This window comes from Chenopodium quinoa, unplaced genomic scaffold (assembly GCF_001683475.1).
Source record: "Chenopodium quinoa cultivar QQ74 unplaced genomic scaffold, ASM168347v1, whole genome shotgun sequence".
NCBI lineage: Eukaryota > Viridiplantae > Streptophyta > Magnoliopsida > Caryophyllales > Amaranthaceae > Chenopodium > Chenopodium quinoa.
The window spans coordinates 2,934,303-2,953,604 of record NW_018743391.1 but is presented as its reverse complement, the minus strand read 5'-3'; the positions used below and the strand labels follow the sequence as shown (position 1 = coordinate 2,953,604).

Here is a 19,302-nt window from a genome sequence, read left to right as displayed (position 1 = left end):
TTTTGAATTATAGCTTTGTTTCTATTTGTCAGTTAAATATGCTTTTGTTAGTATTTATTTGAGAAATTGTGAGCATTTCATTTTCTATTGCATGACTGATTTGTCATTGTTTTAGTTCAAGTAGTTTGCATGCATGCTCAATTCATTGATGTGTAATGTCTTCTTAGATTGGATGTTGACTTATCGAGATCGAATCTCGTTTATATCATTGTTTTTTGTGACTTTCTATACGCCAAAAATGTTGGTTAGCTTCCTAGAGGTTCAATGTATAAGTCTAAGGATTTGTTATGCTAGTTATAGTTAAGCTGCTTAGATTTGGTCCTAATTACACGCATTTGTACATTATTGCCTTTGCAAGATGAACCGGATGATTTTTTGGAAAGTAGCTTTATAAAGATGTTAAATTTGCTGTGCAATTTGAATTTTATGACTAGCTCCATGTTTGTGAAGGGACTATATATTTGTTAGAGTTCAGTGTACTGTGTTGTCTAATTTCTGAAGAGTTCACTTTATAAATATGATTTTCTCCTATGTACTTGATTTGGATTGGGGTTGTACTGTAATATGTTTTACCCATTTTTATTTGGCTCTCTGGTTTTGCTTGTATGAATGGAATGTTATTACAATGTTATACCTTATTATGTGGTATAATTACTTATCCTGGGTCATTTTGTGGTTCAATTATGGGGGTATTTCTGGTCAAGTATGCACCATTATCTTCTGCTGTTGTCTATTTTTTCACCGACTATTGCATTTTTCTCTTACAAGTGCTTATTGTCTTATGATGATTCCGGTCTAATTCATCAAATTAATTTTTTTTTTGCAGCATTGTCGACATCTCTTCTATGTTGGAAAGATCCAGACAATTCAGTTGGAATATACTGATGCAAAAGAGAGCCTTCTTCAGATTGCTAGGAAAGCACCTATTGCAGCCTCGTAGTTTAAGGATTCAGTGCAACAAATGGGCTGTGATAGTGCGATTACTGCTAGAGGAAATACCTGAGAGAACAATGTTTATGCAGAATAAGTTTTTCTTTGAGCACCACACCTTTACTGCCTTTAGAGGAAACAAGTGTAATTTTTTTTTGAAACTAGGAAAATAAGTGTACTTGAGATTTGGTTTAATTTAGCTGTTCTTTTAAAGTTTTAGTTAGTAGTTTATTAATATTAATTGTATATTCTTTTTTTGAAAGAAATATTAATTGTATACTATATTTGTATAAAAATATATACATCTCATAAAATAATAAAATGGTGTGCAAAATCCAGCATTTTGTTGGATTTTTTTTTAATTTGATTATACAGTATTCGTAACGGGCAAACCATGTCCCATTACGGATAACAGGGTTATTCATGTGATTTAATTAGATGCTTACCATAAAGCTTGGGTTACAATTTGGGGTCTTGAGGATACTCCCAAGGTCCGTCATTTCATGTGGAGGGCTTGTACGGGTACCCTTGTTGTGAAGGTTTACCTTAATTATCGACACATGACAGAGGAAAAGCATTGCCCTTGGTGTCCAAACACCCCTGAAACGAAGCATCATGCCCTGTTTGATTGCGATGTTGTACGTGACATATGGAGGGAAGTTGAATGTGAGAAGCTTGTGTGGAAAGGGGACATGTTATTTGCAGACTTGGTGGTGGAATGGAAGGAAACTTCAAGTAGCAAATGTAATCTTAGAGCTATTTTGCTTTGGCAAATCTGGAATAGAAGGAGTGATAAGGTGTTTAATGCGGTGGAGGTGGATTACCGCACCATAATTGAACGTTCTAAACGTCTTGCTGCTGATATACTGGCGTACTCAATGAAGGTTTATGGGGGCATCCAAGACTTGGAAGGCTCCTCCCCCTGACTTTGTGAAATTTAACTGTGACACATCTTAGAGTGACATTGGCTGGACAAGTGCGAGTGTCGTGGCAAGAAATTAAGAAGGTTTTGTTTTGTTCTCTGCCTCAAGAAGGGTGCGCAACTATTGAGATCCGATTGTGGCTGAAGTTAAGGCTTTGCTACTAGTTGCAAGGCTTGCTCGAAGAATTGTCTTCAAGAAGTTGATCTTTGAATCAGATAACCTTTCCCTCATTTCCAAGCTTTCGAAAGCAGCCATCCACTTGACTGAGTTGGACTCTTAGTTGGAAGATATTTTCTCTATCACCTCTTCTTTTGATCTAGTTATTTGAAAAATTCTCACAAGAGCATATATATATATATATATATATATATATATATATATATATATATATATATATATAAAGTATCCTTATCTAGTGTGTATATTAATATAGACGATTTTGACATAATTTCGCTCATGTATTAATAGAGAGTAAGTTGTATTAATATAATAGCACGTGCCTTTTTAGATTTGTACACCCTTCTTTAATTTTGTTCTAATCACTTTCCATTTTAGATCGTTGTTTAATATTCTACTCACTTTACTTTATTCTATTTATGACATAGCCCTTACCATCTTACTACTTCATTTTTTTTTTTTTTTTTTGACAATAGCATAATACCATCTTACCACTTCAATCCCACAAAAATAATACTTTACTTTATCTTATTCACCTTTTTCTTACACTAAGCCATCCTTTTACATTCTCTCTTTTACTTTATCGTATACTCGGCCATAACATTCAAGTATTCAACAACTTCTTAAATTGCGTATCTATAATAAGTGAGTAAGACAAAAGAAAAAAGAAGATAATGTTTATTACTCGCATAGGCTCATTGATTTGTCTTTTAAGGCATGTTCTGATTTATTGAATTGAGCTGAACTAAACTAAACTTACTGGAGCTGAAATGAGATGAATATTTTATGAGAGAAGGAAATTAAAAACTGAACTTATTGAAGCTGAATTGAACTGAATTGAAGTGAAAATAAGCGGAAGAGAACAAGCCCTTAAACACATTTAATAGTGTTTAGTTTAAAATTTTTTTTATAGACATTTACTAGTGGTTAATTATTGATGTTTCTTATAAACATTTAATAGTAATAACAATTGATGTTTCTTACTCCAATATAAACATTTAATAAATTACATTATTGATTTTCTTATAAACATTAATGCACTTAATAGGTATCACATGAGCAAATGACCCCGGTTTTACGGTACACTTAGGTGTATATAACAATTTCTAATTATATTTGCGAGGTTAGTGGGTGTAAGATTTTTTTTTTACTAGAAATTTATATAATTTGAATGTAATCTTTATATTTTGCATAATTGGTCAATTTAGGGCTTATGTTTGATGTGTAATTATGAAGGATCCAAAAGACGGAAATTGGTGGCTTGTAATAGGGACAAACATCATACAAGGGTTTTGGCCAGGAAAGATATTCAATGGATTGGCAAATTCAACAACTTTTGTTTCATTTGGTGGAGAAGCATATGGCCCTATCGATCAACCTTTACCACCTATAGGATCTGGTTACAGAGGTATTGCAGCCCCGGATGTTGCCGCTTATGTTCTTGGAGTTACAGTGTTGGATGAAAATTTAAAGGAAGATTATAATCCTGTAGAAACTGAGACGTATACTGATGATCCACAATATACAGTCACTGATTATGGATGGTCTAATAAATATGGACGCATAGTGTTCTACGGTGGTACTACTCCAGTATGATGTACGTAGTGATACTATTTGCTATTTTTATTGATAAACATTAATAAAATTCTTCAACATTTCATTCTTAACAAGTTTCCTAAGATTAGTGCGTGGAAAAGCACTATAGACCAGGTGAAAATGAGCCGAAATGAATACAACTATATATTTTAAGCAAATGCGATGCACATGTTTCTAATTATAATTAAATTTAATATTTAATTTTTAATCGTAATAACAAATATTAATCTAATTGAATAACCCCTGACCAAATAACTCTTGACCAACCGGGTAACCCCTGACCAGCAGAGTAACCCTTAACCAAATATCCTGGCCTTAGTTGGGTGGGTAACCCCTGACTAATTGAGTAACCTCAGTTTGACCTAGTAATCCCGGCCTTTATTGAACTAGTAACCCCTGACCAAGACCATTTTTACCAAAAAAAGAAAAAAATTGTGGCTAGCCACATAATATAAAAGTTTATGTTAAAGTAGCAATAAAGTTTTATCAAGATATGATAACACTACATAAATATGCTTGCCGATGCATATTTTGAATTGTTAATATCTTTGATTACCAATATAGATATAGATTTTGGGCAAACTCAAATATTTTTTTCTAACATGGTGACAAAGGATTTCATTAATAAAAGATAACCAAAAGATACTTACAAACAATTTCTATGAATTCTTACAAAACCAACTCAAGTAGATAACATCTTAGAACTAATAATATCGTAGATTCAATCAACAATCGCCTAAAAAACTTCATTTGGAGTAATACTACCTCTGTCTATTGTTATGTGTAACTTTGAGATATTATTTGTGAGATAAATATTTCAAAGTTGCACATAACATTTAACGGAGGTAGTATATAATATGTGATTTAGCTAAATCGACAAAAAGATCCACTAATGCATAGTCTTTTGGGTGAAAACATTCATGTTATTCAATGGATACTTACCACATATGTGATTAAGAAACCCTATATCATTAATATATAATATCATAATATGTGATTAAGAAACCCTATATCTTTAATACTCCCTCCATCCCCGAAAAAACGACCTATTTGAGTTGATTACGCGGGTAGTAAGAAAGTTAAATAAGAAGAAGTAAAAGTATATTGAAAAGATAAATTTACATGGGGTTTGTAAAAAAATAGAGAGAGAAAGTAATAACATTACATGAAAAATCAAATTTTATATGGAAAAGCTAATTTTGCACAAATATTATTGCAAATTGGTGGGTATTTTAATGTAAATGGATCATTCTTTTTTGGACTAAAATTAGGCCAAATGGGTCGTTCTTTCGGAAACGGAGGTAGTATATAATATCATAATTTAATCTAGACGAATTTAACAAATCATAACCCCTAAATTGGCTAAATAGCACAAATCCACATACCACATCGAAATTATTCAACATAGGAAATAAAACCCTACGTCTTTGACATATTGTACTATGCTCTTTAACCCAAAATTTAACAAATAGTTTTACATTAAAAATTCAAACAAAATATAGCAAGATCGAGAAAGGGAGGGACAAAAAGGAGAAACCGTTCAAGCATTTAATTGAATTTGTGTTGCAGATGGAGATGACTTTATTGTATTCAGTCCAAGATTTTGACTAAAAGACCATAGAATCATTACATCATTGTGTGTATATGAATAAAAAAAAAATGACAAAGGAAAACTTATTCAAACCTGAATGAGAGAACGTTTATATATACGGGAAAAGAGAGAAAACTTATTCAAAACTTATTTTGGTTCAAGATTTATAAAAAATATTTTCCAAAATTTAAGACCTAACTACTGGAAATTAAATCAGACTATTGCAACTATAAATGTATTTTTTTGGGAAAGACATACAAAAGCAACATTTTATACCAAGTTCAATTGTTCAGAGTACACCAAATTAGTGTTACAACTTAGGCTCTGTTCTCTTCACCTTACAAAAATAATATTAAGTAAAAATAATTTCAGTTCAGTAAAAATAAGTTCAGTTCAGTAAAACTAATTTCAGTTCAGTAAAAATAAGTTCAGTTCAGTAAAATTCAGTTTTCTTAAAAAAGAATTATAATAGAAAAACAGTAAAAATAATTTCAGTTCAGTAAAAATAATTTCAGTTCAGTAAAATTAAGTTCAGTTCAGTAAAAATAAGTTTTGTTCAATAAAAACAATTTCAGTTCAGCAAAATTAAGGTGAATCAAACGGGGCCTTACAACTTAAATTCCAGCGACCCTTTCCAAAAGCGTCAATGAAAAAACGTCAAAATGTGTAACAATTATTGGTTTGAATAGGTATATATATGTGTCATACTTATTTTTACTGTACGGAAATTATATTTGCTGAACTAAACTTATTTTTATTGAACTAAAATTATTTTTACTAAATATTATATTTTAAAGGTGAATTAAACGGGGTCTTATTCTTTTTAATTTTGCATTCCTCTAATTCGTCATGTAGTAATCTTGCCAAGGATAATACAAGTTAAACTATTTTCTATTACTGAAAATTAAGAATGGTTTTCATTCACGTTCAAGTTTCAACAATCTCCCACCACAAGAATTGATTTTAATCTGTCTTCACACCATACTCCATGCAAATATGCAACACAACTTCATCTTCTAATTTATTGCGTTATTCACATCTAAATTAAAAATGAATTCCCTAGATTTAGCCGCCTCGTGAAAATTCAAAGTTTTTGAAATGAATTCATCAGATTTTGATATAATTTCGCTCATGTATAATGTATTAATAGAGTAAGGGCCTATTCTCATTGACTGAACTGAGCTTAGCTGAACTGAAATAAACTGAATTAAACTTATTAGAACTAATTTGAACTGAACTGATTAGAGCTAAAGTGAATTGAATATTTTATAAGAGAAGCAAATTAGGAGCTGAATTGAACTGAACTGAACTTATTAGAGCTGAACTGAAAATAATCGTATAAGAACAAGGCCTAAGTTATACTACGGAGTATTATAAACTATAATTATTGATGTTTCTTATAAACATTTAATAATGATAATAATTGATTTTTCTTACTCTAGTAAAAACATTTACTCCCTCAACTTCGACCCTTTTGGGTCGATTTTGCGGTTATTAAGAAACTTAAATAAAAATAAATAAAAATATATTGGAAAGATAAATTTACATGGGGTTTGTAAAAACTAGAGAGATAAAGAATTAAAAATACATGAAAAAATAAAATTTTATGGGGAAGCTAATTTTGCACAAATATTGTTGTAAATTGGTGAGTATTTTAATGCAAATGGGACGATCATTTTGATATTAAAATTAAGCCAAAAGGGTCAAAGTTTTGGGGACGAAGAGAGTAATAAATTACGTTATTGATTTTCTTATAAACATTCAATTGTATTTAATGTTGTTTATGTACTATTAAATGTTTTCCATATCTTTAATGATTTTTTTGGATAGAATATCTTCTCTAATTAATGACATGTGACAAAAATTAAATACTTTCACATTATTAATTAAAAAAAAATTAATTTTCTTTTACGAGTATATATATTACACAACACAAGCTAGGCTTAATAATGTCATACTATTAAGAGCTGCATTTGGTAGAAGAAAAATTATAAGGTTTGTATGAGGTAATAATTAATAATTTTACTTTAAAATAGTTTCTTGGCTTATTGATTAATTAATTTTATGAAACCTTAATTTGCAGTATGATGGTTGTAAAATGTCTAGCGTACTTGGTTGCTTTGCTGTTACTTCTACTCAATTATGGAGCAAACGGTCATCGTGTGTCTAGAAAGGTGCTTGATTATGAAAAACAATTTAAACTCCTCCAGAAAACAAGTGTTACAACGATTAAGGTAAGTTATTTATTTTTATAGATTGTATTATTGTAGAGTATAAAATATCTTCTCGATCAACTGGGTAATTTTCTAATTGATTTATTTATATTCATTATAAATCAACTTGACCATTGGTTACGACACAATTTTATTATTTGGTGATTTTGTCAACAAATATCGGTAAAGTTTTCATTACTGCAAATAGGGTTGGTAAAAGGTAGGATCGGGGTCCGTTCAAAAAAAAAAAAAAAAAAAAAAAAAAGGTAGGATCGGGTCCAAATTTGTTTAATGGACACAAATCCGCAAGTAAATTTTTCGCTTTTAAAAATTAGGAAATTTTGATTTTTATCTCTAAAAAAATTTTGAAATTGGTTCCTAACACCACCAAAAAAAAAATTAACACTGCCAAAATTTTTAAAAATAGGTTTTACCACCATTTAACCGATCCCGTCCAAAAATCCGTTAAGTGGGGGCCATAGAGCCATGTGTCATTTTGTTATTGGCCAAAAAAGAAAAAAAATACTAAAACTATCCAGCCCAACCTTCTTCTCCGATCCACCCTCACACAAACACAACCGCCAACCCCCGACACTCCCCCTCCCTGAGCCCTAAACCCACCCCATTGAAATCCACCCCTCCCTCTTCCTAGCCCTAAACCGCCCTACCACCGCCAATTTTAAGCCCCTTTCCTAAAAAAGAAAAAAAAAAAAAAAAAAAAAAAAAAAGACAGCCACAAATTCAGCCGATTATGGGGCTAAGTGGCCTAAATCGACATAGGGGCCGAATTCGTGGCCATTGTTTGGGGAAGAGGGCCTTAAGTTTGGCGGGGTTAGGGTGGTTTAGGGCTGGAGGCCGGGAAGGGACGAGGAAGGTACCGGTAGAATAAGTTTAGGATGGGGGAGGGGGTGTGCCACGGTGGGGCGGAGAAGAGGGTGGCGTTGGTGGGGATAGGGTGGTTGGGTAGTTTTAGGAATTTTATTTTTATTTTTATTTTTTAAAAAAAACTAATAACATGGCAACACGTGTCATTGTAACGGATTTTTGGATGACATAATATAAATTGTTAAGTGGTGGTACTATACAAATTTTGAAATTTTTTGTAGTGTTAATTTAAATTTTTTTTTTGGTATTAATTTCAGCTTTTTTGGTGTTAAAAATCAAAATTTCTTAAAAACTACGAAGTATTAATTTAGATAATTTTGTAAAAAAAATCTAAAAAAATTTAAACGCTTTTTAACAATATAATTACAAGCTTAAATCATTATTTTTCCAAAACTGACAAAAATTAAAGTTTTAAAATCTAAAAAAAAGGGTCTTAATATAAGAAACACTTAAGAATATAACTTATTTTTATTAGGAAAGTCAAATCAAATAAATTTTTTTTGAAGGAAAGTTAAATCAAATAATTAACTATTCTTAAATAATCTTTTATTTCTTATTATTATAATTATTCTTAATAATACTTTGTATCATGATATAATACTTCGGTCCTGTTACTTCACCTAAAAGATAATGTTTAGTTTTAATAATTTTAGTAAAATTAATTTCACTTCAGTAAAAATAAATTCAGTTCAGCAAAATATTTTCAATTCAGTAAAAATAACTTCACTTAAGTAAAAATCAGTAAAGTTAAAGAAGAAATATAATAGAAAATCAGTAAAAATAATTTCAATTCAGCAAAAATAATTTCATTTCAGTAAAATTTATTTCAGATCAGTAAAAATAATTTAAGTTCCAAAAAATAATTTCAATTCAACAAAAATAAGGTGAAATGGACGGAGCCTTCCTCTATTTAAATTGCTTCCTTATATATCTATAATAATTTATGAATAAAGAAACATAAATTCTAATTATTCAATTTGTTTTTTTCATTAAGAAAGAAAGATATGCGGCAATAGAAAAATAATTAAATATAAATAATTTTTTGGTACGTATATTTAGATAAGTGACGTGGGATTATCTTTGAAGAAAAACCAATGTCTAATCCTTTCTCAAAAAAAAAAAAAAAAAAAAAAAAAAAAAAAAAAAAAAAAACATCGGAGTAATAAAAGAAAAAGTCTATTCTGAGGATGGATATGCACTAGCTAGGAATAATTTAGAATTTTTTTTCAAGTTGTGAATAAGTTGTAAGATTCATATAAGAGCTCAAATAAACAAATGGAGTAGCTGTTTAGAAATTTTAAATTTTAAGTAGCCGTTCACAAAAATGGAAACATAAAAGGTAGTTATTGGAAGGGAAAAATAATTATATTATACAAAATTTACAAGTTAAAGCCTTAAAGGTAACAAATTAAACTAAATATTTTGCCTAAAAAAAAACTAAATATTTTGATCTTATTTGCAGAATGAATATGGAGACATATATGATTGTGTAGACTTTTATAAGCAGCCTGCTTTCGATCATCCACTATTGGCAAACCATACATTCCACCCTGAGGTTCAAGTGAATACATTCATATTGTCAATATAAATATTAAAGTATTATTTCTGTACATTTGTCTTATTTATGCATGTTTACATTATTCATTTAGATGAAACCGTCTAGTTTCGCTCTTAAAGAAGAGCGAACAATTTCCAAAGAAAGAGAGATACTTTCTAATAATATGAAGTCAAGAGGTAAAGGCTGCCCAACAGGAACAATTCCTATTAAAAGAATGAGCAAGGATGATTTTATCAAAATGAAACGATTTACAGAAGATTACACTTCAAGAACCAGAAGTAATGATTTTGAAAATCATGTAAGTGTTTTTATTTTTTAACCAAGTAAAATTTGCATACTAAATACTAGCTTTAAGAGATTTTGTTATCTACACACCCAAGATTATTTTTTCATTTATTAAAATTTGTTCACAAAATGCCAACTTTATGGGAGATTATTATGTGTCTCTGGGTGTACGATGCCCATGAATATGTTTTATACTCTATCACATTTGGATGATTATTGTTTGTTTAATCATTAAATGAAGAGCAAAGACTAGCCTGGGTTAGTTAGGTGGAGCATGAATCCAAGCGTGTAAAAAAAAAAAAAAAAAATCACCATATTAATGAATACAAGCTTGTTACATAATTATTTGTTGTTTTCGCATCAGTTTGCTGTTCTTCAAACAACTCCTAATCCAAGTAAAAAGATTTATCATGGAGCGAAAGGTATATTCACTTATCATGACCCCAAAGTTAGCGATTCTCAATATACTTTGGGTGGATTGACAATTATGAATGGAGATGATACAATAAAAGCGGGATGGATGGTAAGTCATCAATTAATCAAAGTTTTATTATTCATACTTTGTTTTAATTGTTTACTATAAATATGTAGTATTTCACTTGCCTTATTTATTAACTTTTCGAGGTTATAATTTGTCTTGTGTTTTTGTTTTCAGAGGTTATAATTTTTCAGTTTTGACCCATTTAAAAAGGTTTTTTAAGATTTTAAGTTTTAAAATTTGTAAATACCATGATATAATTAGTAGATTTTTATTAAGTTTGGCCCAAGCAACCAACCCTACAAGGTTTAATTATACATCTAATAATATCAATTTATGCCGAAAAGTAAAATTAAAAAAATTGATTATAAGTAGGCAATGATTATGATTTGAGGATAGGTAAATTAAAATAGAAATTAGATACGAAAAGAAAGACTTTATCACTATGCTAGTTAGCTAGCTAATTCGTTTTTTAGTCCTTTTTTTTTTTTTTTTTTTTTGTATTTTTTGTAGTTTGCTAAATAAATGAGTTAAATTTATTACCTTTAGCTTGATAAACACTTTTTTCCATATAAATATAGATCAATCCAGCAGTAAACAAGGACAATCGTACTCGACTTTTCCAGTATTTCAATGTAAGTATACGATAATTATCTTTTTCTATCTTAATTAATATACTTAGGCCCTGTTCTCTTCACCTTAATTTTACTGAACTGAAATTATTTTTACTGAAATGAAATTATTTTTACTGAAATGAAATTATTTTTACTGAACTTAAATTAATTTTACTGAACTGAAATTATTTTTGCTAAACTAAAATTATTTTTTTTTTTTACAGATTTTCTATTTTGATTCTTCCTTAAGAAAACTGAATTTTACTGAACTGAACTTATTTTTACTGAAATGAAATTATTTTTACTGAACTGAAATTAATTTACTAAACTGAACTTATTTTTACTGAATTGAACTTATTTTTACTGAACTGAAATTATTTTTACTTAATATTTTTTTTAAGGTGAATAGAACAGGGTCTTATTATGTGTATGTACTATTAATGCTTACTATTAAAAGGCTAACTATAGCAAAAATATATAATTTAATTTTTTTTCTTGTTTTTTTAGGGTGGTTCATCGCATTGTTTCAATATGTTATGTTCTGGATTTGTTAATGTTAATAAAGAAGCACCAATTGATGACGTGCTTGAACCAATGTCAAAAAGATGGGGAAAAATATATGGTATAAAACTCAGTATATTTAAGGTAAATACTGAACTTTGATGTTTTTAGCTATGTATTAAAAATCTTTTAAATTAAAGTTTTTCTTTTAATAGTTGTTGATTTTATATATTCCACTGGGTTAGTGGGCATAAGATTTGTTGTTTCTAGAAAATTATATAATTTCAATGTAATCTTTATATTTTGCATAATTGGTCAATTGAGGGCTAATAATATATATGCTTGGTATGTTTGATGTGTAATTATTAAGGATCCGAAAGACGGAAATTGGTGGCTTGTAATAGGGACTGAAAACACCATACAAGGGTTTTGGCCAGGAAAGATATTCAATGGATTGGCAAATTCAGCAACATTTGTTTCATTTGGTGGCGAAGCATATGGCCCTGTCGATCAACCTTTACCACCTATAGGATCCGGTTACAAAGGCATCGCGTCTCCAGATGATGCTGCTTATGTTCTTGGAGTTACAGTGTTGGATGAAAATTTAAAGGAAGATTATAACCCTGTTGAAACTGAAACGTATACTGATGATCCACAATATACAGTCACTGATTATGGATGGTCTAATAGATATGGACGCATAATGTTCTATGGCGGTACTACTCCAGTATAATATAATGTACGTAGTGCTACTATTTCTATTGATAAACATTAATAAATTTCTTCAACTTTATTTTCAAGAAATTTCATATCAATTTTCCTAATATCGGTAAGCAAATGATCTGAAAATCTTAGTTCTACGCCTATTGAATATCAATTTTGGGCAAAATCGTTTTTTTTTTTTTTTTTTTTTTTTGACTAGATGGAAAAGGATTTCATCAATAGATGAAGCTATTGTTCCTTCTATTTCAAGTAATTGGCATAGATTGCCTTTTAACTCCTTCTAAAGGGGTCTCATTCAGTTTTTAGTTTGGATTTACGTCAAATCCAATCTGATTCAACGGAAAAAAAATCAATTTTCAAATTTACAATCCAATTTGATGTGTATTCCACACCAAATAATCTGATCCAATTTGAATTTAATTTAGCTTCATTTTTTTAGTGCCTAATGTGATTATGAAAATTAAATTGGCCCAAACCCATAATATAAATAAAAGTTTTATAAATATAATTTTACTAGAAGGTTTTGCGTAGAACGGACTCACGTAAGACTATTTGATAGGAATGAAATTTTTATCTATGTAAATGAAATTTCGTAATTTCAGCGTTTTAGGAGGCGGGACTATTTGATAGGAATGTTTAAAGAATGTCGTACTTTTTGTGTAACAAGCATTTTTTTTTTCCATTTCTTAAGAATCCGTGTTCTTAGGGCCTGTTCTCATTGACTGAACTCAGCTGAACTGAACTGAACTCAACTGAACTGAAATGAGCTGAACTGAACTGAACTGAACTAAATTATTTTATAAGAGAAGGAAATTAGGAGCTGAACTGAACTGAATTTCAACGTAAGAAAACATGCCCTTGAGAGTCCTTACGACAAACATTACTAAGGTCTAAAGCAATAATTTAAATTACCGCAATTAATTCAGTAGTCATTTAATTAGTTTCAATTGTGATTTAATTAATTTTTGCCGACTATTATATGTTGTTAATTAAAAAGTATGAGAACTCCATATCATGTAGCTCAAATTGGTTAAAGAAACCTTGTAGCAGTCTCCAAGTCTTTATAAAGCTATACATTCATTGAATCATCACTTCTTTTAGCCGATTTTGATTGAAAGATTGACATTATTATTGAGTAAAAAACTTAATTATGAAAAAATACATTATTGGGATTTCCTAATTACTTCCAGCCTATACTAGCGTTTAGTATCATAGAATGTAATGTGCTCTTCAATATATATATGGGCAAACGACGTTGGAACAATTCAAGTTCAATTCTAGTACCAAATTACATATCACTTGAAAAGAATTACTGTATTCTTTCATAAGATAAAAATATTTGATGCAATAATGTCATAGAACAAAATCAATGTATTACAACTTAACGGGATCCAAAAAGAAAAAATCTAATATACTTGAGGGTACAATAATTTCTCTCGGAATAATCATATTTACAAATTGGACACCGGCAATCGCATTTCGAAAACCAATCACCAATGCAGTGACAATGGAAGTTATGCCTGCACTTTGGAAGAATCCGAAGCAATTCTCCGTCTTCAAACGGATAAATACATATGGCACAATCTACGTTACTAAACTCTGTCTGCCTATCTTCAGAGTATATATCTAATGGAAATCTCCTATATAATTTTTCAGATAATTTGCGCTGGATATAATGTCCTATTAAATAATAATAACGAAAAATATAGGCTATCAATACTATTACAATAATAATTATTGCTACACAAATGGGTACAAAATATTTGCTCTTGAGTGTCGTTTCCATGACATGCGTTTTTCCATAGACTACCGGCAAGATTGCAAGGCGCCTAGATTATGCACAAACATGCATGAATTAAGTATCAATGAACTTAAAAAATTTCAATTCATTACACATTTACACGTATAACATACCTGATACCCCCCATAAACTAAATGATGATAATATTCAAATTTAAACGAAATTTTGACAATTACCACCTTCTATTATGTTCGTTTTAACAATTATCACATTTTATTTTATTTTTTTTTTTTTTGAAAATTACCACCTTCTATTTTGTAGAACAACAAAAACTCCCACCTAGTTGCCTCCCAACTGCCTAATGACGTCATGTGGGGCCCACTTTTACCTTCCCTCCTCTTTTTTCCTCCCATTTCCTCTATTCTCACTCGATTTTCATCTTTCCTGTCTCTCTTCTCTCCCCTTCGCCATTAATATCAATTCATCCAACAACCTCACCCACCTCATTTGTTCAAAAAATGTACTCCCTTGCGTCACATCCTCTTTCTCTGGCATAATTCTTGGTCAAAAAAGTTGCAGCATTGTCCCAAATTTGTACCTTATTCCAGGCGGCATTGTAAGAGAATAGAATTGGGTGGAAAACGATAGTGCTGAAAGGGGGACCAAGCTAGGAGGAATTTGGTTGTTGGAATTAGCAAAAGGGAGTAAAAAGCAAGGTAATTTGACTTTAATCGGTAAAATTGTCAAACCTTTGCTTAGCTATAACTACTTATAAGTTAGAGAATCAGGTCATAATTCACAAATTGTTGTTAATTACTTCACCAACTGAATACCCTGACCCCTAATTTGAATTGCAAAACCCTAATTTCAACTACATACATTGATTTAATCCCCAAATTGAACATCAAAAACCCTAAAATCAATTGAAACCCCCTAAATTAAGATGAACAACGTACCCTTCTTCGTGGAATTGTTGTCATGTTGCAGCAACACCAAATATTGTTCATGAATTTTGGTTTGGAGGAGTGAATTGAAGTGTTTCTGATTTCTTTGAGGGAAAAAAAGTGAAAGGGGAGATGAAAATCGAGTTAGGAATGAGAAATGAGAGGGAAATTGGGAGGGAAGGTAAAGAGTGGAGCCCAGTTGACGTCATATGGCAGTTAGGATGCAAGAAGGTGGTAACTTTTGATGTTTTAGAAAAGAGTAGGTGGTAATTTTCAAAAAAAAAAAATAATACAAGGTGGTAATTGCTAAAATGGACATAAGAGAAGGTGGTAATTGTCAAAATTTCCTAATTTAAATTCCATAAACCCATAACTTGTATATCCTAATCGTCTAACTAATAAATAAATTAACCGCATATGATTTATATAAGCAGTATTTCAATTTGTTCCTCGTACAAATTGAAGTATTAATATAAGTTAGATAATGTATACTCCGTATTTCATTTAAAAAATGATTTTTTATAAAATAATATAATTAAGCTATATTTTTTGTAACATACAATATAAAGTCAAAATAAAGTAAGGATTATATTAGTTATATTATAGCAACCGTGTAAACCATAAAACATGATCGCAATTCTCAAATTCGCACCTTATTATTATTTTTGATGTTTAGAGAGTCACAAGGGCGGGGTGAGAACCCGATCCTAAGATCTCCTGAAATCGGGAGGGAAGCTCTAACTACTTGAACTATCCTCACTCTCACACCTTAAACATGCTTGTACATGACAATACTCATTAATACTTCGTAAGTAGCTAATATCTTACCAAGAATAGCAGATTATATGCAAAATTGTGTGTATGTAACGCGTAAATTAGTGTAATTAGTGTTTATATTTTTATAATTTCTTAAAGTTTTACAATTTTTAAGTGTTAATTTAATGTTTATATATAGCCCTAAGGGCTATATATAACATTTTTCAAATATTAATAATCAAGAAAAGTAGATAAATAATTGATCATATAGTATTAAATGAGCTACTTGTGAGTTTAATGAGTGAAAGCAATACCAGTAAGCCGTTGCATTAAACTTATTATTTTCCCATGCATATTTCCTCAAAAAAAAAAAAAAAACTTATTTTACCATGTTATCAGTAGTCTCAACAATGAAGTGAAACCTTGTGGAGCACCAGCAGCAACCAAACCCGAAAGCAGTGATCGTGGGAATCGGCCTTGACGCCCATAAGAAGAAGTCGAAGTTTGAGATGATGCCATGGCAGCGCAGTTAATGTTACAAGATATTGCCTTAATTGTGAAATGAAAATCAAATAAAAAAATATGAGTTCTTTTATTAGTTATTCAGTGAAAAAACTTAAGTATATTATAATTTATGCACATTTGCAATGATATTTATACTAATACACAAACACAGATCATTAGTACTAGTAATCAAACTCTTTACGTAACAAACTCGATCATTCATTAGAATTAAGTAAGTGTATTTTCTAATTAAATTCTATTACTTCCCAAGTTTAGTAATTAATTTAAGCAAGTGTCATCTACATATAAACCACTGTTTAATAATTTTTGCCAATAACATACATACTACCACGTTGTAATCCTAAATCAATACAAATGCGGCAAATTTTTAGAAAATTAATTCATGAAATGGATTCCTACAATATCATTCACTATGAATTAAATTGAATTGATGCACTCACTAATTCATACTCCGTACTAAACTTGGGAATTTGACATGTTTAGGATTGTCTAGCTTAATCGACTTGTGAGTATGACTCACTTCCTTGGCATATTAGCATGTAAAATTGTTAATTTTCCAAAAATAGACACTATATTTCATAGATAGATTCAAAAGCAAACATCGTGTTAATTAAATGACATTAAAAATAATAATAATAATAATAATAATAATAATAATAATAATTGTTTTCCTAAATTAATAAAATTTATCAATAATAAGCTTCGACTATCTCTAGTCACCAAAAAAAAAAAAAAAGTTCAACTATCTCGAAATCAATAAATGTTACTAGCATAAATTGTATAGGTGAGATGAGATTAAGGCAATTTTCTACTTCGTTATTTGGTAACAATTCTCAATGGTACTTTTCAATTTTTTATTTTTCTCAATGGTAAACATCAAAGAATTAAATTATCTTTGGTAATCAACAATTTGTGTTATTAATTCAGTGGTAATATTAATGAGATTAATTTATATTTATAAGTCTAAGTATGGTTAGCTAAAGGCAAAATGACTAATATGCCCTTAAAACCAGATTTTCATTTAATTTTTAACAATTAAATTATTTTTTTAAAAAAAAAAAGAAAAATCACCACCACACATTCCCCCAGCCGCCGACCTCCAGCCTCGATCCCCATCTCCCGGCGCCGGCCGCGCCTAGACCCTCCGGTGTCGGCGCCGCATGAACCACCGGCCCTCTCCCTACCCCTACGAACTCTTAACCCTTTAAAAACTATCCCAAACCTCGAAAAACCCCAACTGAAACCCCCAACGGCCGACGTCAATCCCCTAATCAATTCCATTTCACCCAATTCACACCAAATTTCCTCAATTACAACAACAATGAGCCCACAATTCCCTAACAACCTTGTTGATTCGACTTAGGGTTTGTGAAATTAGCTCCAAATTCATGTAACCTGTGCCAAAATCGACCCGATTAGTTGAAGCTGGTTTGATCTTCATCGAAACCATCGGAGGAAGTAGCGAGATAATCGGGTTTGGAGCAATCTTTGTCGGGTATGAAGATGGCTTTGGTGGTTGGGTAAGATTGGTCAAAGTAAAGAGAAGGGTTAGCTGTGATTTCGCCGGGGAAAGATTTCGACGCGGTTTGGGGTTGTTGGTTTCGGGTAGGGGGTTTCATGAGGAGGGAATTAGTCGGAAAATGGAGTGGAAAGGGAGGGGAAGGTGGCCAGGGAAAGGTGGCCGGAACAGGAGGGGAAGGAGGTGGCCGGATTTTATGGAGTAAGGGGTTGGCGGGCAGCCGGGCAGGGATGACAGGGGGGAAAAGGGGTGGTGGGTTTTTGTTCAATAGGGGTATTTTAGACATTTTTCTTTCCCCTCCCTTTTAAAGTTTAAACCATGGTTAAGATTTTCTTAAAATGTTTAACTAACGTTACCATTGAATTAGTTTTACAACTTATGGATTACCAAAGATAATTTGAGAATTTAGTGTTTACCATTGAGAGAGAAAAAAAAAACTGAAGAGTACCATTGAGAATTTCCCTAAAACTAATAATCCAAGTACAAACTAAAGTCGCGAGTCCCTTGAATTATGAAGTTGAACCTCATATGAAACCCAAAATCACAATAATAAAGGTTACATTTTTTTTTTGAACTTGCTATTTTAACAAAATTATACTACCTTTGTTAGATATTACTTGTATGTACAACTTTTGAATATATTATATCTCACAAATAATACCTAAAAGTAATATGTAAAAGAGGTAGTACATAGTTAACTCTTCAATCTTATATAATTACTCCATACTTAATTCGACGTTATTCCTACTCACAAGTTGAGTCAGCTAGACATTCGTGATCGAACAATTGCACTTAGTTTAGTATGTAGGGTTGTATGAGTAATAGTGCACGATATAAATGTATGTGATGCATGTAGGTACGTATCATCACTATATTAAATTCTTTGGGATTTACATTGTAGACATCCATTATTTCAAGTTAAGGTACTTCATTTGGAAACTACATAATATTTTTGAAAAATTATATAATTGTGGATTATATATTAGTAGTAGAGACTTAGAGTCTGTTCACATTTACTTAATTTCTATTCAGTTCAGCTCAGTTCAGTAAATGTAAACAGGCTCTTAGAGATGCAGGTAGTGTTAATCAGTGGGTACATAATATAGTACATCATGAATCATGATACTTCCATTGGCAATTAATAGTGGCTTATTATTTGGTACGACCGTACGAGTAATACTTTCCTCTACTTCATCAAATCTAATATGGGTCAGTCATTTTTGAGATCTTATACTTCCCTCGTCTTTTAATTATTGCACCATAGGGGTTGGGTATAAATATTTTGATAGTGGAAAAAAGTAAGAGAGAGAAAGGTAAAAATACAAAATTGCCCATGTGACATA

At 30.7% G+C, this 19,302-nt stretch overlaps 1 protein-coding gene across 1 annotated transcript; it reads left to right on the top strand.

The window, feature by feature from the left end:
• Positions 1 to 7,178: 7,178 nt before the first annotated feature.
• Positions 7,179 to 12,841, top strand: LOC110738783. Its single transcript, XM_021919217.1, has 8 exons — positions 7,179 to 7,212; positions 7,301 to 7,451; positions 9,778 to 9,870; positions 9,965 to 10,171; positions 10,523 to 10,681; positions 11,218 to 11,271; positions 11,758 to 11,895; positions 12,122 to 12,841. The coding sequence occupies exons 2-8, from the start codon at positions 7,302 to 7,304 to the stop codon at positions 12,482 to 12,484; spliced, it is 1,164 nt and encodes a 387-aa protein (XP_021774909.1). The 5' UTR covers positions 7,179 to 7,212; position 7,301; the 3' UTR covers positions 12,485 to 12,841.
• The last annotated feature ends 6,461 nt before the right edge of the window (positions 12,842 to 19,302 follow it).

Excerpts from the sequence above, each read along its gene's own strand:
- LOC110738783 (XM_021919217.1), top strand. The coding sequence starts at position 7,302 with ATGATGGTTGTAAAATGTCTAGCGTACTTGGTTGCTTTGCTGTTACTT. Across the intron at positions 9,871-9,964 it reads ACCATACATTCCACCCTGAG|ATGAAACCGTCTAGTTTCGC; the intron begins GTTCAAGTGAAT and ends TTATTCATTTAG. Across the intron at positions 11,896-12,121 it reads TAAAACTCAGTATATTTAAG|GATCCGAAAGACGGAAATTG; the intron begins GTAAATACTGAA and ends GTAATTATTAAG.